This window comes from Lagopus leucura, unplaced genomic scaffold (assembly GCF_019238085.1).
Source record: "Lagopus leucura isolate 7727_CA_CO unplaced genomic scaffold, USGS_WTPT01 Super-Scaffold_760, whole genome shotgun sequence".
NCBI classification, from domain to species: domain Eukaryota; kingdom Metazoa; phylum Chordata; class Aves; order Galliformes; family Phasianidae; genus Lagopus; species Lagopus leucura.
In genome coordinates this window covers 14,634,363-14,657,235 of record NW_024962257.1, presented here as the reverse complement: position 1 = coordinate 14,657,235, position 22,873 = coordinate 14,634,363, and the positions used below count along the sequence as shown (strand labels likewise).

At 37.8% G+C, this 22,873-nt stretch overlaps 1 protein-coding gene across 2 annotated transcripts in view; it reads left to right on the top strand.

Moving 5' to 3' along the window:
* The window catches only part of VPS35L (VPS35 endosomal protein sorting factor like), a 54,740-nt gene that overhangs the window by 22,075 nt on the left and 9,792 nt on the right, over positions 1 to 22,873 (top strand). For both annotated transcript variants that reach the window (XM_042864208.1, XM_042864210.1), the window contains 12 exons: positions 122 to 238; positions 568 to 621; positions 1,020 to 1,100; positions 1,941 to 2,003; positions 2,630 to 2,715; positions 3,561 to 3,641; positions 5,250 to 5,313; positions 7,538 to 7,636; positions 8,454 to 8,531; positions 10,960 to 11,074; positions 21,317 to 21,456; positions 22,656 to 22,821. In XM_042864208.1, the coding sequence (XP_042720142.1) occupies positions 122 to 238; positions 568 to 621; positions 1,020 to 1,100; positions 1,941 to 2,003; positions 2,630 to 2,715; positions 3,561 to 3,641; positions 5,250 to 5,313; positions 7,538 to 7,636; positions 8,454 to 8,531; positions 10,960 to 11,074; positions 21,317 to 21,456; positions 22,656 to 22,821 (1,144 nt within the window). The remainder of the gene's footprint in view (positions 1 to 121; positions 239 to 567; positions 622 to 1,019; positions 1,101 to 1,940; positions 2,004 to 2,629; positions 2,716 to 3,560; positions 3,642 to 5,249; positions 5,314 to 7,537; positions 7,637 to 8,453; positions 8,532 to 10,959; positions 11,075 to 21,316; positions 21,457 to 22,655; positions 22,822 to 22,873) is intronic.

The window sequence follows — 22,873 nt, the reverse complement described above, 5'->3', positions numbered from 1 at the left end:
GCCTCCACGAGTTGCACATTACTGAAATAAAAGGAGATCTAAACAATCTTTCTACATGTTCTAGAAGAGTGTTGGACAAACAGATCTTCATCTTTTAATTTAAATTTCTCATTACTTTTAGCATCTTCTCTTTCGCTCCTTGGGGTTAAACCTGGCATTGGCTGATCCTCCTGAAAATGATCACCTTCAAATACTGAATGAAGCCTGGAAGGTTATAACGAAGCTGAAGAACCCACAGGTGAGTTATTGACAGTGCAGTTCCATGTTGATCCTTGGTTCAGGGCAAAATGGCAGCTGTTGTTCAGCAGGCTGTATGTTTTGCATGGCATGGTTTACTTTTCCTAGATGCCTACTGTTGCCGAAAGTACAATCCCTGATAGTATTTTAATATAATCCCTCTGACCTCTTCTTGCCTACATAAGTAGTGCAGTTTTGAAGTATGTCATTATCTCCAGATCTTTAGGTCTGCGTAAGTCACACCTCTGCAGTTGTTATTTTGATTTTTTCATGCATGTTTCTCTTAACCTCCTGTAAATATTGGTAATCATTGGACACGTGTATTTCTAGGATTACATCAACTGTGCTGAAGTGTGGGTGGAGTATACATGCAGACACTTCACGGTATGTGCTAATTTATTTCCTTTGAAGGTCTTCTCGTTCAGTGCCTATATCAGCTGTTCAATATTAGAAATAGAAAAGCCATGCGAGTTTAATATTTAAAATTCTTTAGTGTATGAAAAATGTATTTCCTTTCATGAAAGATGAATAGTGACAGAAGTTATGGCACAAAGGAGTCCTCCACCACCACCACCCCTAACCCTGTGTGATATTTCTTACTTTTTATTGCACTGATTTAAATGAGGATTTACTGGAATACAGGCTAAAGTTCTTTGCTTACCTAGAGCTGTGTAGAAGGCTGATGCTTAGGCAAATGGAAATTATCCAACTGGTTTTCAGTCATTTGATTTCTATTCTGGTTTCATTACTTTCTTATGTAACCTCTTTTTTTCACTATACAGAAGCGAGAAGTCAATACAGTTTTGGCAGATGTTATCAAACACATGACTCCTGATAGAGCATTTGAAGATGCTTACCCACAGGTAAAAACTTTTTTTTTTTTTTTTTTTTTTTTTTTTTTTTTTTTACAAATCTGCAAAATCTGCGGATTTTCTTAGATTGAACTGGTTCTTAAACATTGCTGATGTCTCCTACAACAAAACAATTTTTTAAAGGCTGGTTGTAATTTTGGAATCATTTTGGAACAACATAATGCTGTGGTTTGTTCCATCTTTCAGTCCAGAAAATAAAGCTAAAACAGAGATTAGTGTATTTAGTGTAAGTAGCAATAATGAACTCCCAAGTCAACAGTAGTATTCTAGTGAGGCATGGAACATTGTGTAAACAGAAGTGAACATAAGTAATAATAAATCTATGTCTAGTTAAAATTGCAAGAGCTTCAGTGGGTTTTAGCATCCAGTTCTTGAGACTGTATGTCAGGTGAGATGTAAATTAGTTGGAGTGGTTCTAGAAGGGTTTTGTGATTACGTCCAAGTAATAGTAGAAAAAGTGCATACAAGAGAAAATCTAACAACATGTACTTTTTGTTTTAGTCTAGTGAGCAGGAGATCATAAATCAGAAAAGTCTGCCTTAGAAAGTAAAGAACAAACAAATAAAGCCTGGGTAGACTGGTTATCCGCTCTTCATGTGAGTTCTGAAGAGCATGTTGGAAAAACATCTGCTAGGAATAGCGCAGCAGTATTTGATCCTGCTTAGCAGAAAAGAAATTGCATGAATGAACATTGAAGAGGCTTCCAACCCAGTTTTCTCTGAGTGACCAGAGAATGCTCTCTGTTGTGGATACTCTTAATTTACATTACAATCATTTTCCTTTTTTTTTTTTTTTTTTTTTTTTTTTTTTTTTTTTTTTTTTTTTTTTAAGTTGCAGTCAATTATTCAGAAAGTTATTACCTACATCAATGATTTCTCTCTGCTTTTTTCAGTGGTAAGTAGTATCATGTTTCCTAATTTTTTTAGGAGAAAAAACGTCTGTCTGCACGGTTTCCGTGAGACAGTTTAGCCAAGTTGCATGTTTAGATTGTTTGGAAATTCACATTGTGAGAAGACTTTTTATCAAGTAAGTGCAGAAACATCTTGGGAGTTGTCTACTGCTTACTACTTAAATAGTTATTATTCTAACTGCGCTTTCCTGTACTTTTTCTTACTTATGCACTTAAATTCTGTAAATTTTGTTGTTACAGTATAGGAGACAATCAGTGAAAAAGAAAATATCACTTATTTGCATCTCTGGGTGTAAGTGCTGATAGCTAGCTGTTCCTGTGTTATCCTTTAACATGTTCTATCATAGAATTTAAGTTTGACATCAAATCACAAAGAAAATTAGAGAAGTCAGAGTCTGGGTAAGAGGTGGAAAAAGGAAAGGCAGCAGATGTCAAATTAGTGAAACCAGCTCTCCAGAGTAAAATTCAAGACTGAGTCTATGGCTTTGGAGTCAAGTCTTGTTCATAGGTTGCTCAAGTACATCTGACAGGTTTACGCTCACTGTATTTTTGAGATGATGCAGAAACAAAATTTACCTTATTTTAATTGTTCATGTATTTGTACTTTCAGGAGAAATTCTTGCCATTTCTGGATATGTTCCAGAAGGAGAGTGTGAGAGTGGAGGTTTGCAAGTGCATCATGGAATCTTTTATTAAGTAAGTGGAGAATATTCAGATCAAATGCACTCTGGAGAATCTGGGCAACGTTCTGTAGGATTATTAGGGAAGATGGATTGAGCCACTGTTTAGTCCACTTATCTTGTGAAGATAAATCTAGGCTGTGGGGGGAGTTGGGGAATTGTCAGTTTTGTTAATCTATTGATTGACTGCTTAACTGTTCACAATGAAAGCTGAAATTGAAGTATTCACATTGATGCTACTTACCGTTGATCAACAGATGACTTGTTCCATGAGCATTGTTTCAACTGATGTTGCTTTAATTAATTTATGAAAGGTTTTTTTATTCCATCTGACATCATCGTATAGAACTGTTACTTTGGTGTAAAAGAGAAGAGAGTTCCTTCTTACAAGCTCCATTATATATTAAAAAAAGGTATTTTTGCAGCTGAAAATGCATTTGTAAGATGAGGTTTCATGCTCAGTTATTATAGAAGTCAGGTGGTTCTTTTCAGTTAATAAATTCTTGGAAACGCCTTTTTCTTGATCACCTTTTTGCTTTAGATTACAGAATTGCAAGCAGATGCTAAATGATGATAATCCACTGAGAGAAACTGGAACAAGTTTCTGTTTTTTCATAGAAGAGCATCTTAGCACATTCAAAATAGTGGGGTTTTTTGTTTGTTTGGGTTTTTTTTTTTACTCTTTTGTAACTCTTGTACATTCTTACATGTACAAGAGTTGTACATGTACAACTGTACACTCTTGTACAGTCTTACAGCCCTGGTAGTAGGAATTACTCATTAAATATATGTTGCTCTATTCACTGTTTAGCATCTTGACAATGCAGGATTTTTCATTGCGTTTTCTAAAACACTTTATAGGCATCAGCAGGAATCTACAAAGGACCCTGTTATACTCAATGCTCTTCTGCATATCTGCAAGACGATGCATGACTCTGTGAAGTAAGATTAACTTCACTCCTACTAATAACTGCTTACACAAACTTTAGCTTCTTGGTGTACAATCTTGCTCATCTGAGAGTGTTTTATGATGGATTAAGGCGTGAATCCAGTTAGTGGTGAGGGAAGAGCTGTACAATGAAGTGGTAGCACATGCTATTCTTTAATTAGTGCTTTATGTACCTGTAGAGAGAGAGAGAAACAGAATTTTGAAAGGAAAGCAGCAGCAATTTTGTAGGTTTGTCTAAGGAAGGCACTTAAAATACAATTAAAGATACTTTTGCCAATTAAACTAATGTCAGCTTTGAGTTATAGTGAATAATAAACTATTTATGAGCTTTCAATGAATACGTGGACATTAAAACACAGATTGCCATCCTCAATTTATCCTTTTATTTTGGCCACTTTCAGTCATAACCAAAGGTTGTGAAATCTTCAAAAGGACTCCTGGAAGATCCCTAGGAATATCAGCAAAGCATCATATTTCTAATTATTTTGAAGTAACTCTGACTTTTTTTTTCCCCACATCCTGGTTCAGGAAAGTCCCAAGCCACTTGTAGGGGCTCACTGGCACAGTAACAGTTGTTGGAGGATGACAGCCTCCAGACTGGTAGCAGTTTGATTTGGTATTGAACTGGAAATCTATAATTGACCTGGCGATCCCATTACAACTCTTGTGATCCTCTCAGAGTTGTCTCTTTTGATTGGCAAAGCCCTAATAAAGAAAATCTCATCATGATTATCTTCTGCTTTTACAGAATTTGTATAATAAAACTACTGTCCTATTCCCATCTGGTGTCTGAGCTATTGGTAAATGGTAATTAATAACTAAAGGTCAAAGTTGGAGCTGAGTACATAATACAGGGATTAAATTGTAGTTAATTGTTATTTAACTGTTTATCTGTTTTCAGTAAAACAGATTTGACTTAGTGGATTTTCACATGATGTGAATTTATTTCAAATCTTATTTGAAATAAAATTGATATCAATGACAATCTTGAAAACAAAATTTTTACATATCAGTCTAGTTCTTACAGTGCTGCCTTTCTGTTTTAGTAACAAGATGTTAATGACAATTTTTAAATAGTGTAATCGGATTTTTCAAAAAAAAAAGACAAGGTAGTGTTGTCTCTTAAATAAATACATTATAAATAAATACATTATTATACACTATTCAGTGTGTATTTGAAAAGTTTTCTCCCATAAATAGGATGATTTTTCTTCTAAAAAATAGGTTTACTTAATACTTTTCTATAATCAATTCCCTTTTAAGTTCTCAGGTTGTAACACAAGACTTAAGCCATTTTCTTACTTGCTCCAGTTAAGAACATTGAGCTTTGTCTTCATACTAAATCTAAGGTTCTGTAAAATGTAAAGAGACTCTTAGCAATTTTTATATTTCTACAAAATTTGGAATTTCGTGCATCGTTGTCTTCATGACATTCATATTATTTCCTTTGTTTTATAACTGAAATTATTAGGTTAGTGGTCTTAGCATGCAATAAATATTTTATATAGGCATAAAGTTAGCGTGTAACATTTGAATTCCTACAGATAAAAAAAGTTGTTAAGCAATATTCAAGAATTTGCAACGTAAATCTTCTGTTACAGTGCTCTGACGCTTGAGGATGAGAAAAGGTTGTTAGCAGCTTTGATAAATGGATTCATAAAAATGGTGAGTGGCAGTTGTGTGCAACTGTTGGGGTGTACCTGATAGCTGGGATTTTCATGAGAAACAGGTGCCTATGCACCAGAATTAGAGATGGTACATGACTTATTTAAGGCTGCTGAAAACCTGAACCAGTGTATTTTATTGAGTATGCAAGTGTTGAAAGAAATAATGCAGTGTTGAAGCTGGCGTGGTGTGGTATGGTTAAACTGTACACGTGTATTTAATCATATTTTTCTGCTTGTGTAAAACATATTGAGTATTTATAAGTTTAATAGTAATTAACCTTTTATATTGCAGCTTTAGAGAGATGATCACAGAAATCACTTCTATGCAAATGAAATTCCCCTTCCCATAATAAAATGATCCCATTTTATTGATTCCCCCAAATGGGATCATTTTATTATTAGGAATAAGATAACTTCTATCATTAGTAGCCCCACAAAAACTCCAGTTGTTGTCATTAAATTAATTTTTAGTCTCTCTCTCCCTTTTAGCAAATAGATTTAAGTTGGATCTTGTCCCCTGTATTTGTGACGTGGGTTTTTTCATTTGTTTGTTTGTTTACAGAGGTGTTCTAAGTTCTTCTCTTGGTATTCTCTACACAGGTGCCTGCAGTGCTTGGCTTTTCTTTCACATAGTCATAACTGGCAGGCTTTGTCTCTGCTTGTCCTCGTTCTTCCTTTTAATTCTGCAAATGTATCTCTGGGTTGTTATTTACTCTCTTCAGCGTTAATTTTAAGGCTCTGTAATGTGGTGGTTAAAGTATTTGTATTAAGGTTTTCATGCAGAGTAATATACAAGGGCTGCTTCAAAAGTATTGGCTCCTATTTCATTGTGTTGGCCCACAATGTCAGAGGTGAATGTTGGTGGGATGGCAGCAGAGGTTGAACGTTCCTGCCTACACCCCATTACATTTGATTGCTGTGTGACAGACAGCAGCAGAGGGACAGTCTGACAGAGCTGCATCTGATGTGAGAGTGCGTATGGAGCAAAGATGTGTTACTGAATTCCTCCATGCAGTAAAAATGGCACCCACTGACATTCGTGGACACTTGTGAACGTTGATGGAGAGCAAGCAGTGGGTGTTGGAGCAATGAGGAGTGCGTTTCAGCAGTGGTGACAGCAGTTCACCTCCGCTGGTGCAGGTTTGTACGAGTGTGACATGCAGCTCTTGTTCACTGCTAGTGAAAATGCAGAGCTAGTGGTGGTGACTGTCTTGGAAAAACAGTGTTTTGTAGCTGATAATTTGCTCTATCAAATGGTGTTAGTGTGTTCTTTGCATTTGCTGTAGTTTGCATTGGAATAAATAGGAAGCAATGCTTTTGCAGCAACCTACATATAATTTCCCTTAGGAAGATTTCACACACTGAAGAATACTTGATGTGTATTTATAGATCTGGTTGGGAGAGGTAAAAATAATTAAAAAAAAAAAAAAAGTCCCAGAGTAGCAAATTACTAGTTCCAGTTTTTAAACTGAACATTAAGGTATTCAGTTTACTTAAGGGTAGGGCAGAGTGAGCAGTTGCATAAACACAAGCAAGGCAGTTGGGTCTGCAGCATTAGAGGCAATCTTTTGTTTTCTTGTATGTTTCCTTTGATCTTTCATTGTGTGAATTAAATGTAATTTTCCTTCAATTCTCTAAAAACTTATTTTATGTGTGACTTGAGAAATAAGATATAATGCAGCCATGACTCTTAGGAAAAAAAAAAATATAGAGTAGTTGTATCCATAAATATAGACTGCCTGGAGACTTTCTCTCGCTGTGCTTTTGATTGACAGCTCAGACACTCCAGCTGACAATGCTGGGTTTTAAAATCCAGAGGGTTAGAAGTAGAGCATTCTCAAGTAGGAATTGTTTTTGACTTATTTCCTGCCATTACTTTGTTGCTGCTATACCTAGTTAGAAAAATAACTTTTCCTGAGGGCCCACTACGTAAATTGGAATTAGGAACCTGAGTACAGATGTATTCCTGTATTTGTGTTGTTTGTTTTTTAACCAAGCCTGTGTTTCCCAGTTCCATAGTATCAGGTGTTCTGCCAGTTTTGAAAGTACTTCTCATGAATCTAAGAAATCTTGTTTTCTTGAATAAATATTTGGTTTGCAAAATAGTGGAACGTACGCAAACAACAACAAAACATTCAGGTTTTTCTGAAGTTTAATTATTGGGAAACAGTTAAATGCTTGTACAACAATAAAATGTTTTTTTGTGTATGTGTCCGTTATAGGTTTCATTCGGTCGTGACTTTGAACAGCAACTGAGTTTCTATGTTGAAGCTAGATCTATGTTTTGCAATCTGGAGCCTGTTCTAGTCCAGCTAATTCATGTAAGCAATAGTTTATCTACATTATCTTAATAGATGGGGATATATTTGCAATTCTCCCATTCCCTACCCAGATTATTGGTCACTATCAAAATGACTAACGACCTTACATCAGGTATTTTAGAAGTAGACTTTGATCTCATCTTTCATTTTTATCATCCAGAACTCTCCAAACTTCTTGCTTGACTCTGAGGTCCTGGTGCACGATAGATATCATAGCAACAAAGAAAACTAGTTATACTGGGAGAGATTTCAAGGCCAAAGTACCATAAATGGTACTCTTATGTGTTTGGAATTTGGGCTCTCTCTTATGTAATCCTCTGTATAGCAGTGGGTCTGATCTGCAGACATGGACAGAATCCTGCTGTAATTGGGAAGCTTAATTGCTTTTCAGTGATATGGCAGATGAGCATTTGCTGCAACCAATTCCTTTGTGTGATACACTACATCATATCTCCTTTTAAATCCTACTTTTTTGGTCATGTTTTTTAGTGAGTTGTATGTGATTTCTAGCTTAGAAAAGAGGTGATGCCACTGCATTAGCTGGGAAACAAGGGATAGTTTCAAGTCTTGAATTAATTGAAAACCCTACATTGGCAGACCTTCAGAATCATATTTACTTAAAGAATCAGTCATTAAAATTCTCCAAGTGGGGAGAGAGTAAAAACTAAATAATACAGTGAAGGCACACCATACCTGAATTCTTTTTGACAGTTTCTTTTCTCTAACAGCATTCAGTAAAGCATGCAGTTTGTTATTTGCAAATGACCTAAGAAAGCTGCATGTTTCTTAATGTTTTGCTTTTTTTGTGTGCATGTAGTCTGTGAACCAACTAGCAATGGAGACAAGAAAGGTGATGAGAGGAAATCATTCTAGAAAGACCGCTGCATTTGTCAGGGTAGGTAAGAGTCTAATATGTTTTGAGCCTGTTTTCTAAGCAGTACTAATATCTGCTGCCACCAAAGCTTAGTGTTTGCAAAAGCAGTGTGTTATTTTTTAATTCTGTTTGTAATCTCATTATCTCTCAGTGCCATTGATCCTTAATCTCTAAAACCGAATCACAGAATCACAGAATTGTAGGGGTTGGAAGGGACCTCCAGAGATCATCGAGTCCAACCCCCTGCCAAAGCAGGTTCCCTACAGCAGGTCGCACAGGTCGGCATCCAGGCAGGTCTTGAACATCTCCAGAGAAGGAGACTCCACCACCTCCCTGGGCAGCCTGTTCCAGTGCTCCGTCACCCTCACTGTAAAGAAGTTCTTGCGCATGTTTGTGCGGAACTTCCTATGCTGCAGTTTCCAGCCGTTTCCCCTTGTCCTGTCTCCACTCACCACTGAAAAGAGTCCGGCCTCGCCATTCTGCCCCCCACACCTTAGATATTTATAGACCTGGATCAGGTCCCCTCTCAGTCTCCTTTTCTCAAGGCTGAACAGACCCAGTTCACTCAGCCTTTCCTCATAGGGGAGATGCTCCAGGCCCTTCACCATCTTGGTGGCCCTCCGCTGGACTCTTTCCAAGAGATCCCTGTCTTTTTTGTACTGGGGAGCCCAGAACTGGACGCAGTGCTCCAGATGAGGTCTTACCAGGGCAGAGTAGAGGGGGAGGATCACCTCCTTTGACCTGCTGGCCACGCTCTTTTTAATGCACCCCAGGATGCCATTGGCCTTTTTGGCCACAAGGGCACACTGCTGGCTCATGGCCAACCTGTCGTCCACCAGGACACCCAGGTCCCTTTCCGCAGAGCTCCCCTCCAGCAGATCATCCCCCAACCTGTACTGGTGCATGCAATTATTCCTCCCCAGATGCAAGACTCTACACTTGCTGCTGTTAAACCTCATCCGGTTTTTTTCTGCCCAGCTCTCCAGCCTATCCAGGTCTTGCTGAATGGCAACACAGCCTTCAGGCATGTCAGCCAATCCTCCCAACTTCGTATCATCGGCAAACTTGCTGAGGGTGGCCATTATCCCCTCATCAAGGTCATTGATGAAGATGTTGAATAAGACCGGACCCAGCACCGACCCCTGAGGAACACCGCTAGTATGCTTATGTTTAAGAAAATGTAGATCCAAAGCATCCACTGACAGTTTTGTGTCAAGAAAGGACAACACTGTCTCTATCCCCAGAAGTGCTCATGTTCATTCTAGAAAGCTCAGCTTTTCATACTGTATTTGAAATAAAGCATTTAATTTATGTGTAACTCAGTCACACAGAGAAAGGGAGACAGGAAAAATTAATAAATTCAAATTTCCGTCTCATAGAGCCTTTCAGTATTTAAAGGGGCCTTATAAGAAAGATGGAAAAAGACTTTTTACCAGAGCCTGTAATTGATGGGATAACAGGTAATGGTTTTAAAGTAAAAAAGGGTAAATTTAGATTAGAGGTAAGAAAGAAAATCTTTACTGTGAATGTTGAGGCGCTGGCATGGGTTGTCCGGAGAAGCTGTGGATGCTCCACCCTTGGAAGTCTCCACATTCAGTTTGGGAGGAACTTTGAGTGACCTGATCTCTGCTTCAGAAGAATGTTGGAGCTAGACGATCCTTAAAGGTCTTTTCCAACCCAAATCATTCTATGAAGACAGTGCTTGAATTTCAAATGAAGAGCTCCCTTTGGCTTTAGTGTTTCCAAGGGTAGCCGGAAGAGTTTTGAAATACTCACAAACTCTTCAGGTTCTTTTTGTTCCAGTCTTCTCACCTGAAACATAGCAACAGAGATCAGCTGCTGCTTTATGTGCTGTGAAGGAGTATGTTGTTATTAATGAATGAGTTTTCATTTATGGACTTGCACTTGGGGTCCTGGACAGAGAAGTAACTAAGGTGGCAGCTTGTGTATGGCTGGGAATCACTCATTCCATCTGGATGTTTGGGCTGCTCCAGTTGGTTTAAATCAGCAGCATGCCATGCTAGATCTCATTCCTCCCAGTCGTGCACAGCACATTGCTATAAGGAGTTTGATACGTGGCTTGCCCCTGAGCACCCTACATCTAATAAAAGCACAACATGCTAATGAAAAAAATCAGCTTGTAGCTCAAGACCAAAACCTGGTTACTTAAGAAGGGCTATCTGAGTTAGAGTCATAGATTGAATGTAGAGGTAATCTATGGTAATTACAATAATTAGTAACAAATATTGTTATAATTATTGAAATAATAATGAGAGATACAAAGTTGCTGATTTTGGACTTCACATAATACCTAATTCTTATTCAAAATCTTTCCTTAAACCTATTGACAGATTTGCATTCCTAATCACATATGAAATCAGAAATGATTGCTGTAACTCTTGAGTTAAGAATTTTCTTCAGGTTTGTTTTTTTTTTTACTTTGCTTTAGGCTTGTGTTGCCTTCTGCTTCATTACAATTCCATCTCTGAGCAGCATCTTTACACGTCTTAATTTGTATCTGCACTCTGGACAGGTTGCTCTGGCAAATCAGTGCCTTTCACAAGGTAAGGGAGGAGTTTGTTTACTTAAAGGTTTTCCTATTTCAGAAGTATTTCTAGCTTTGAATAATAATTTCATTGAGATTATAAGTCATGCAAGTATATAGCAGATGTAATTACAAGACTGTTTTACACACAGTAACAATGGAAGCATGTCATATTGAAGCAACTTTTTAGTTCTGTCTCTAATCCCATGGGGTAAATAACTAAGACAACTGATCCTATTTACATACTTGTGGATGTGAGGTGGGCAAAAAAACATGAATGTTTTTCTGCATGATTGTCCAAGAACTCCAATCACAAATAGTGTGCTTTAACATAACTGCAAAAGAAGAAAGTAGTTAATCTGTTAGCAGCACAGAGAATGACACAGTCTAGGAAAAAGCTGGAAAAGATTTAAGACTTAAGCCAATGACAGCAGGAACTTGACATATTTTTTCTTAAATCTGAATTAGTAATTGAAATGGAGCCTGAGTACAGATTTTTCTTCCTGTTAGTTCAGTCTTAAGTAATTTGAAACACTGACAAAAAGTGATTTGTAGAAAAATCTGTAGCTACACCAGAAAGTGTATGTGAGCAATCCATCTATATCACCACTTAATTGTGATCTTGTTCACGTTCATGCTGCAAAGGAAGACAGTTACCTATTCTGAAAGTCTCCTAACTTTAACTGTCTGCAGTATCTTTTCTTTTTGAAATGCTGTCATTCTACTTTATTTTGCAGTTCTAATATTAACTCTGAATGTCAACTCTAAAATGGTAAATGCATTTTCATATACATATTTTCAGTATAAAATTGAAAGCAGTAAATGGGATTAGTTGGCAACATCCTTTCTTGTGTCTGTTAATTCTTTGGTTTATCTCTGCTTTCTTCTGAGACCGTTACGAATGTTTTTGTTTTTGTTTGATGGTTTTAACCTGTGATAACTACAGCCATATTGTCTTGTGCGTTCTGCACTTGATTCACTCTGTTCTTACAGCTACCATGTTTTGTTGCTAGGGCTCCTGCAGTGAATATTTAAAATTCAGGCAGAACTGTGTGCGTGAAAATAAAAATACGTATGTTTTCTAGAAGCTACAGTTGATTTTTCCCACTTGAATTTGACACTGTGAAGGCAATTTTGGCATTTAGAGTTTGGATTTTACTATTGATGTTCAGTAGCAGGTTGTCCCAGTTATAACCAATGTGTGATTGGCTCGCTTGGCAGTGAGCTTCGCTTGCCCTGCCTTACTGTACTACAGTGACCTGGGTAAGATCGTGCTGGTCAGCCTCTTGGGAATATTTATGGCTACTGAAATGAAGGTCAGTCATGCTTTCTTTTGAAGAAAAGCAGCTTAGACCAAATGGGTGACTAAGATGTGGTTGCTTTGGGTTACAAAAGGCTCTTGTTTACCACAGGAATGTATCAACACAGTAAAATTGAAATTGTAGCTGGGTTTCTTGTTGTGTGTACTCTGCCACAGAAGTCATAGGTTATATCTTTGGAAAGGCTTTATCTACAGGAAGGGGAAAGCAATTCCAAGTGCGTTTAACTTGCCAGCAGTCAGATGATTGCAGAATATTGAAAAGGATAGATTTTCAAGTAAGGAGATGCATCGGAATTGGGTATGGGTTCTGCAGTAGAAACCTCTTTGATAGCCTTTTAATACCACTGTAGGGAATAAATGCATGTTTACAGGGAGACAGAGCTGGGATTCATTACCCAGCCTGACTTCTGCCTTGTAGGAGGAATAAAAGGGAAATCTATCTTTTTATTCGCTTACTTGGGTTTCCTTTTCAGTTTGATGTTCTCTCTGCATTTACCAGTAAGTTCCAGCTGCACAAAAAAGCTGACTTAGGATGCTGATTAGGATTTTTTTTAGTACAGGATGATGGTTGTATTTCTTTGTTTTGAATGTGATGCTGCCCATGGAGCAACGAAGAGGGATTTAGGGCAAAGCTGCCTGTTGTGCTCAAGAATGCTGTGCAAATAAAAGATTTGCAAAGTTGGTTGTTGTGAAAATACTATTTTTGCAGTTTCTTTGTACATAACTGAGTTAACAAAAAATAGACTCTTTCCTGTAGAGCTTACCCTAATGAAGCAGCTTACCCTATCATTTGTACCACTTTTTGTTGTCATCACTGTGGTGCAGTGCATCTTTTGTTGAAAACAAAACCAGAGCAGTTTTTCTGTCATATAAAGTCCTTGAGGACTCTGCTCTGCTGCTGCTGGGACCAACTCTGTGATTTAATAATTCTTCAATTTTGAAACTGCACTTCCCACCATTTTTGGGATCCAAGTCTTGTCTGACAGGCTCGTGGCTACCAGCAGCTGTCCTGTCCAGCTCAGGGTGAAGAGGTGATACATGTGCACAGCTGTGAGTGCACAATGCTCTCACTAAACAATGAGCAAGCATCTCTGTTCTGAAATCTTTTAAGGCAGCAGGTGTGCGCAAAGTATCATGAGGTCAAGTTCATGTTATTAACCATTCTTCTGAATTTTAGACCCACAAGCAGAATTGGTGGTGGTTCAGTAACTTGATTCATTTAGCAAGGTTTTACAGTTAAGCACTTGTTTGCTTCCTCAGGAAATTTCTTCTGAGTGTAATTTTTATTCAGAGACATCTCATTTGCATGAGTAATTTAGCTTTTGTTAAACAGGCAACAGTGGCACCAGTCTGTGGACATTTCTGTGATCTGTCTTTGCATATTCTGCTCTATTGTAGTCAGATAAAGCATTCAGATAAAGCATTCTTGAAAGTTTAGTCTGTCTCAGTGTATTTCATGTGTGTAAGGAATAATGATTAATTCATAAAAACAAATTCAAATCCAGTCAATTAACTGATTCCAAATCTGCACCTATCTATTAAAATCAACGCAGCATGAAGGCTTAAGAGTGTGCAGCTAATGATAGTATTAGACTAGGATGTGAAATCACAGAGTGACAGGATGGCTTGGGTTGGAAGGGACCTCAAGGATCATCAGATTTCACCCTGAGCTGCAGGCAGGGCTGCCAACCACAAGGTCAGGAGTAGAGCAGGTCGCACAGGGCCCATCCAGCCTGGCACCTCCAGGGATGGGGCATCCTCAGCATCTCTGGGCAGCGGTGCCAGCACTGCACCACTCTCACTGAAAAACTTCTTCCTGATATCTAATCAAAACCTAAATCTCCCCTCATTTAGTTTAAAACCATTCCCCCTTGTCCTATCGCTATCTACCCATCTGAAAAGTTGATTTCCCTCCTGTTTATAGTCTTAAATATAAAACTGAAAAGTACAGCATGTGATCCGATGGTTCACTTGGTAGTGGGACGTGTTTGCATGTAGTTTTCCTTTCAAGACTCCAGCTGCTGCGTTTTGCAGTTTGTATTCTTGGATTTCTTTTTAACTTGAAAAACCTTACAGTGAGTTTAGCTCTTGTAGTGGGTTGAGTTTTCACTTTAAATATGTTATTAAATTGGATTTGACAGGATGCACTTCTGTTGGTAATAGGATGATTTTTCTAAATTGTCAATATATCTAATGCCAAAAAAAAAAAAAAAAAGTAAAGTTGCCTGCTGAGCTAGATAAGGGGAATTAAAAAGACTGTTTCCTTTTTTTAATGGAGAAGATGTGCAAGTCATAACAGTAAACAACATTGGCTAAAGTGGGGCTCACACTGATCAATTACCAACAATTGGAGAGCCACAGCTGACCTGCTTCCAACTGCAGGAGTCTGTGTTCCTCACTCTCAGTACTGAGGGGCCATAGTAACACTCCCAGAGCTGGTATCTGATTCTTCCATTTCCCTCTTGCGGATCACAAAGTTGCCTGCTGGATTTGCCATGTGGTTATCCGAGTAATTGGTTGTACCCACCCAAGAAGTTAAGTACTAGAATTGTAATTGTCATTTTTCTTGCAATAGGTTTTCCTTAATATGGCATAATTGGAACAGAAATGTGAATTTGTGTGTGTAAAGGCTAATAATAACAACAAATGGAGCTAGTAAGCAGCTGTTACTATTGAGAGCTTTTGCAGAGGACAGGAAAGAATCTAAAATGAGAAAAGTCATTGCATGATTTGGAGAGAGAGGCTCAAAAATACATAGAGATTGGTTTTTTAAACTTAATGTGTTCTATTGAACTATTGTGGGGAAAGGATTGAAATTAAAAACTAATCTAGCAGAGAAAAATAGCCTTATTTTCATTTTGGATCAGTTCTCCAGTTCTATAGGGAGGAAGGCACAGTCTTAGGTTGACATACAGCTGGAAAGTAATAGTAAAAAAAAAAATTCTTAGCTGCACAAATGCAAGGAATTTTTCTTAATGCAGATCTAGTATGTAATATTTCTATGCATTAAGTGCATGTTTTCATATTTCATATTTTCATATGTTAGAGAATCCTGGTGACAACGTGGGCTTCAATTCAGTTTCTTTCATACGGCCCATAGGTAGAAATATTGTTATAGAAGACACAGATTCCATAGCAGATCCCTAAATCAGCATTGGCAAAAGGTTGTTCCCATTCCCCACACCCCCCAGAATTTCTGATAATTTTTCACCTTCAAAGAGAAAAAAATAAATTGTCGTGTCTTCCCTGAGCCTTCCAAGTGGCTCTGCCTCTTGTATGCCTGCTCTTCCTGTATGATAACCTAGAAATATGTGTGAAAGAATTGCACAGCGGGAGCAGGGGAACAGAATTAGCTTTCTGATATGTTCTTAGATTGTACTGAACTTCATTTTGAGGTCTGTCTAGTACAGTGCGTCTTCAGTCAGGTGGATGTCTGTCCAGGTGTGCTGTTCAGAATGTATTAAATATGAATACTGTTTCCTTTGTCTACAGCTCCCAAAGAGTTTTTAAAATAAAATTAATAGACCATTTTCAGTGATTTTTGTCCTGGATTTGTTGCTTGTATCTCTAGAGAGCCAATTAAGGGCCCCCTGAGCTTTTTTCCTTTAACTAAGTCACACACCAGTGCTTTGGAGGGGCATGCTGCCAACCTGGAATTATGAATTCTCATCAGTCATGCTTTCTGTCATAGAGAGTGCTTGACTAGATTGAGATTAAATGCATGCTTCATTGTGTCACTCTTCTGGATTTTGAGACATGGGTATTATTTTAATTGCATGTATTTCCTCCCTGTGGAATTGCTGCTTTTGCCTGTCAAAGAGAAGACAGCATGATTCCAGCTGTTGGTCACAGCATTAGCAGGTGGATATGGATGATGCAGCTTGCTGGTAATGTTTGTTGAGCAGTGCTTTCATTTCAAAGGCTGTGAAACCTTTGCCACACTTCAGAAGTAATATGCTGTGTGAATAATGTAATTTAATTGATTCTTCATGAGTTATTTCAAACCTAATGTTGTCAAACAAAAATTTATCGAACATGGAGAGTCTGTTCTCATAATCATCGGGTGCCAGTCAGTAGGTTTAGCAAATGCAGACTTTAATTCTGAAGCATACCCAGTGCTTAACATACTCTAAATATCCATTGCTCTGGTTTTTAGATGTAACAAGCAGATTGCAAAATGAATTCTTGTGCTACTACAGACAATGTTCTCTAATTCTGCTAGGCTTCAGCCGTGCTTTGGAAAAGTGTAGCATGGAATATTTAGTAAGTAATTTTTAATCATGTTCTAATTATGCTTCATCGTGTTTTCTCAATAGAATTATATAACTATTAACAAAGACTCCAACCTTTTGTATTGCCTTGAAATGTGTGTGCAGCTTACCTGCTATGTATTGTGACAATTTCAGTCATCTTCAGGTTTTTTCTTACTGCATCTGTTGGAGTTGATAAGTTCCTAAAGAGTCTGTGTCAGTATGGTCTGTTCTGATAAGGAAATAAACTCTTATCTCAGTGCCTTTTTAACCTGGAAGGATAAAGAGAAGGAATCGGGAGGTCAGGACTGTGTTTTGGGTAGAGAAGGACATCATACATAATTACTACAATAAACAGAAATGACACAATGACAATTCTGTGTTTCCATTAATGGCCTAACGATTACTTGCCTTCTTGGCAGCTGTTCAGGGTGTGTTTTTCAGGAAAGCAACCATAATGACTCCAGAATTTTTCATGAGTGTAAATAGTTTATTTTGAGCTTATCTTCCTGTATCTACAGCTATGCTGTTTTCCTGTTTCTTTCCCCACAGGCTTTACTAATACTAGATTTTGTCAGCTGTTTTATTGCTCAGAATCATGAGCTCCACCAGAAGCTCTTTGTAGTCATGCTCCAGAGCACTCTGTAACGTTGTCACCTCTTCTCTGTTCAGCCCTGTTCATGGGAGGACACATCTTTCTGCAAAGCCTAAAGGAACCCAGTGGTCGTTTCACTTCTCTGTGAGACCTTGTCGTATTTATGCTCTTTTCCCCATCCATTCAATACTTGTATAGGTTTTGCATCCTCAGAGAGCTTTCCCTCTTATCTTTTGTTAGCTTAGGTTGGCTTTTCATTTGTTTATTTTTGAGCCTTTTATATGAAATATATTGTTAAAAGCTATGTAAAAAATCTGAGGATTTGCATTGGTTGGATCACCGAATGGAGATTGGCAGGTTTTTTTTTTTTTAAAAAAAAAAAACTTCAGAGATTTGAAGAATTGCTTTCTCTGCAAAGTTTATAGTAACTTTTGAGTCATGTTGCTTTGTTTGGTTTGGTCTTTAACTAATGGACTTCTTTTTAGAGGTTGTTGATAGTATTTTCCCTTTGTCTTTAAAGGTTACTTCAAATTTCAGCCTGACCCTCTAAATTCCTAGTTATAATTTTTTTAATGTACTTTTGTGTGTGTTTACTAACTTCAGGATAAAAAATCTTTCATCCGTTGTTCTTTGTCAGAATGTGTGATCTCTCTGTATGTATTTTGCCTTCTACTTTTTTGCCTCAATGTGCCTTTGTCTAGAAGTGTCAAGGACTCGGAGTAGCAACGTGCTAGCCATGTAATTACATCGTTGTGTGGTTAATTGATAATATAACTTTACATAATACATTGCAGTTCACCAAATCACAGTACGTCTGTTTTCTTATTTTGTCTTTGTTATTTCAGAATCTTTGTAGTTTGTAGAGAGCGGTGTTTAGACAGTTTTAGGACTGGGAACGTTCAGTAAATCAATAACTCAAGGGCAAAACACACTTCCATTATGTAGCACATTTCTCACTGTGACCTCACTGATGTTGTAAAGAGAAAAGAGTTCTAAATGTCTGCAGAGCTTGGTTATTAAAACTGCCATGCATTAGTTTACTTAAAGCCAGCAACAAAAACTGCACCTAACTGCACCTATTAGTTTTTGCACTAGAGCACAAGGCTTCATTAAGTTCCCAACATCTGTCAGAAGTGGAAGCAAAACCTTTTGAAAATACTGGGATGGGCTTAATGGTGTTGTAGGATGTGACGGTGATGTGGAACGCAGACGGCTGCGTGTGGTCCCTGATCTTGTCCTTTGGATGGACTTGGCCTTCTGTAACTTATCTGTGACTAAAAATAATTTGTGTAGGCATCCCAGACCTATTCCCTTCTGCTCCTTAAAGGAATGCTTCAGGAGCTTAATTTTTTCCTATCTCTACTAGTTTTGTTTCCTTTTTTTTTTTTTTTTTTTGCCTGTCTGAAATCTTTTATTAGTATTGTTTAATGAATTGTCTTGCTAATGATGCAGCAAATATAAGTTAAATTTTTGCCTGTAAAGATTGATACATGGAAGTATATGGAGATACAAAAACGTAGAAAATAATTAAATATGCGTGTAGGTGCGTCCATGAACATCACAGAACACTGAACAGTAATTTTTTTTCCTGTAGCAGAATATTACTGGAAGTTCTGACTTGGGTGAGACTGTTAGTTTTCCTGGCCTGAAGGTCAGTGTGTATGCTCAAGGGAAAGATGTGTGGAGTTACAGACAATCCAAGAGAAGGAGCTGCTGTGAAAGGATAAATTTGGCAAGGCACGATGTTTGTCATGTGCAGTGCACAAGATTAGCAGCAGTCTGGGAAGACTTTTATCAGGATAATTTGTTGTGGTGAGCAGGCTGCTCTCCACATAACTGACTTAAGTGGTTCACTTTAGAAGCAGTGTTGTACTTTTGGCAGGTGAGGAAACGGCATGCTTCTTCAGAAGAGGATTTCATCTTCTTCCCATTTTCTTTTTAATCAAGAACAAAACATCTTTATAGCTTTTAGGTAATTATGGCTCCTTATGCCTTTTGGATACCAGGAAAAGTTGGTGCATGGTTTTAACTTGAAATATGTCTGGAGTAGTAGCTTTATAAATGGACTTTTAAAAGATGTAGAGAAAGCACTCTTACATAAAATCATAATCAGTGCAATTCAGAATTAAATACCAGTGGTTGTTTTGTACTTAGTAATAGCCAACACTTCTGTTGACAGCGTTGGAAGTGAACTTCTACTCCAAACTTGGAGCATGTGATGCGCACAGTGGCACCTCTCCACAGAAGACTGGTGTGGTAGTGTTTGCAGGAGAGTTACTTTTCTGCAAAATCTTTAATAAAACCTTTGCAATAATGTGAACTCACTTTATTTTTGCTTCTTATAAGAGGATGAATGTGCTTTAGTTCCCGAGTAAGAACCATTCTGTAGTTAGAAAAGATGAGGTGTACTCAGCGATCATCTTCTCATTTGCCAGTACTTTTCTGGAGGTACCTAAGTAAAACCTCTTTCTTATCGATAGAAAAAGCAACTGCCGTTTTGTTCTGTCACTTTTTTGTTTACCATGCTGCATTGTATTGTGTCCTCTTATGAAATAACTTCAGAAGGCAAGAGTGCACTCTGTGCAGACATGTATGCTTTGGTATGCAGACTGTTTTCTGACATGGCTTTTCATTTTCTGTTTGCTTGTTTTGATTATAAGGTGATGTGGGGTGCAACTTTTTTCCCTATATAGAAAACTGTGAAAGTGATACCAACTCATTTACATGTGCTGGAATGAACATCTGCTGTTACTTTCCTTCCTCTAGTAAAGCTCAGAGGAAGATCGCTTACCTTCCTTTGGGTTGGCTATGTAAACTAATATGTTGTTTAAAATAAATAGAAAACATTCCTTCACCTCAAATTAAATGTGCAAGATTTGGAAATATGAGGTTTGACTGAAGGAGTCTTGTGTTCCAAGTTCTGAAAAGTTCAGGACTCAAGCACTCATATGCTGAAAAGAAATAAGAGTCAGAACAATTAGTTTTTCCAAAGCAAATGTTTCACTGGTATTCCTCAAGAGCTTAAATAGATATCAGGCAGTACTATATTTAGCAAATTTGCTTGGAGTCTCGTGTGCTCAAATGAATCTGCCAGTGTGAGCTGCGCTCCCGGAAATGGCTGTGCATGCTTGTCAGCAGTTATCTCTGTTCCCACCTAACACCCCTTGTCTTCTGCCAAGAACCCTCTTTGCTGAAATTTGATTTCATGGCCTCAGTCTGTGTTCTTGTAAAATAAAAGATGAATATAGTATCAACTTTGGAGTATTCTTTAAATTATATGGCTGAAAAACTTGAATGGAACTTTTGGATATTGATGATATGATGAACTTTTGGATTTTGAATGATGCTTTTGGATATTTTGAAACGTAGCCAAGAGAGTGCAAAAGAATGTTGCTGTCAGAATTTTTTGTGCAATGAACTCATAGCCTATAAGAGCACCTACATGTGCTAAGAGGAATGGTAGTGTTTTCAATTTGTGAATATTAACTTAATCATAAGCTGAGTTCCAGTGTTTGTTTTTTGTAGGGTTAGAGACATAGCCAAGAGCTATGAAAAATCTCTTAATAGCTGCCTGTAAATAGCAATAATTCAAATACTGTGTTCATATTTTAATGATGGTGAGTAAACACTCAGATGAAGTTGGCTGTATTTTCTTAGAATTTTAGCAGCCCTTTGTGGATGGATTAGTGTGTGAGTTAGTGTGATCTAATGCATACCACCCCCCTGCCCTTCTGGTTCCCTGTACTTATGTCATAAGCCATTCTTCACCTTAATTTTGAATTGTGAGGGTTTGTTTTTTTTACGTTATTTGTATTTTTTTATGTGCTTGCATTTGAAACAGTGATGCCCTGTCATTAAGTAAACCAGAAGAGTGATAATTTCAGATGTCTCCAGCAGTGTAGGGATGTTTTAAAAAAACAGCATTGTCAGAATTAACATAGATTTTGCCTTCTGAGTCTTGAGTTTCTTCACAGATAAGCATACAATCACTATTTGTAGTCTGTTTGAAACAAACCCTAAGCAACCATCATATCACAGACTTGGCTGCCTTATCGGTTGGACTGATAATACAGCACCTCTATTTTTGTTTTGTAGCTGATGCTTTTTTCAAAGCTGCAGTGAGCCTTGTTCCTGAAGTGCCAAAAATGATCAGTGTAGATGGAAAGATGCGACCTTCTGATGCCTTCCTCTTGGAATTCCTTTGTAACTTCTTTTCCACATTATTGGTTGTTCCAGTAAGTTGCTTTTGTGTTTAGTGTATGTTTCATTTAATGTAAACTTTCATTGTGTTCTGGCATACACTCGTTTTTCTATCTGCCGATTGTAGTTCTTTCCTCTTTTATTCTCCTCTTTCCTGACCAAGTACAGGGTGAATCAGCTTAGTGTTACTGTTTCAATCCTCGTAATTAGAACGGTGTATTCTGCTTTTTCCAATGGCAAGGGGTCTCCTCAGCCATGCGTTTCGTGGAGGTGCTAACTTGTTAGAGGGGGAAGGCTCATTGCCACTGTGGTTGTACTCCACTGACTACAGAAGATGCTGAGGAGAGCTGTGTCGGAACTGGATGCTCCTCAGAAAAATGGCTCAGGTGATTACAGGAGGAAGATCCAAACTCTCAGATTCAGTAAAGAACTCGCAGTGGCATTATAGGGTTCAGTAACTAGCTTCCACCATTCCTTTTTCTATTTACTTTGAAGTGCAGACAATGAGAAGGAAGGGTTCCAAGAGGACTGAAACTTGTCATACAAGTGTTGGTGGCATTGCACCAGCTGCAAGCTGGAATAAGCTGGGTGCAGTATTAAAACTGCTTGCAAAAAAAATCATGGTTTACATAGAACGCATCTTTGTAACTGTATTCCTTTCCTATTAAAAGTTTCTTGATTGTGACTTTGACTTCCCAGTGTAAACGTTCTCATAAAACTCATATGAGTAATACACTTGTTTCTTACTGACATTATTTGAATTAAAAAAATTCTACCCAGTAGGTGATTTTAGGGCCCTGGGTTTTAAGAAGCTGACAATTCCGCATCACTCCCCCATGAGTATAAAACAAAGCCTTTCAAAGTGTCTCTGTGAGGGCTGCATAGAGAATGTTTATTATTACGGGAAAACGAGCATTTTGGTATGAAACTGGAACACAATCATAGAATATCCCAAGTTGGAAGAGACCCATAAGGATCATTGAGTCCGACTCCTGGCAGTTGGACTGTGAGTTCTCAAAATGGGGAAGAGATTTTTAAAAGGATTTTCTGAAAGCACACTTCAGGGGAGGAGTTGCCAGTTTTTGTTTGTATTGTGGTTTTTGCTCACACAGAGTTAACACTGTGACTTGAAACCGCCAAATGCCTCATAATAATCTTCATTTTGTTTTGGGATTGGTTGGAGCTTTGCTTTGGGTGTTTGGTTTTTTTTGGTTGCTTATTTTCTTTTCTGTAGGACCATCCAGAACAAGGAGTGTTGTTTCTTGTGCGAGGATTACTAAATGTGATCCAGGATTATACTTGGGAGGATAACAGCGATGACAAAGTCAGGATTTACACTAATGTTTTGCATCTGCTGTCTGCAATGACTCAAGAAACATATATCTACCATGTAGATAAAGGTAACATGTTTGCCTGTTCCATCATGCAATTTGCAGTATTCCTATACCTAGT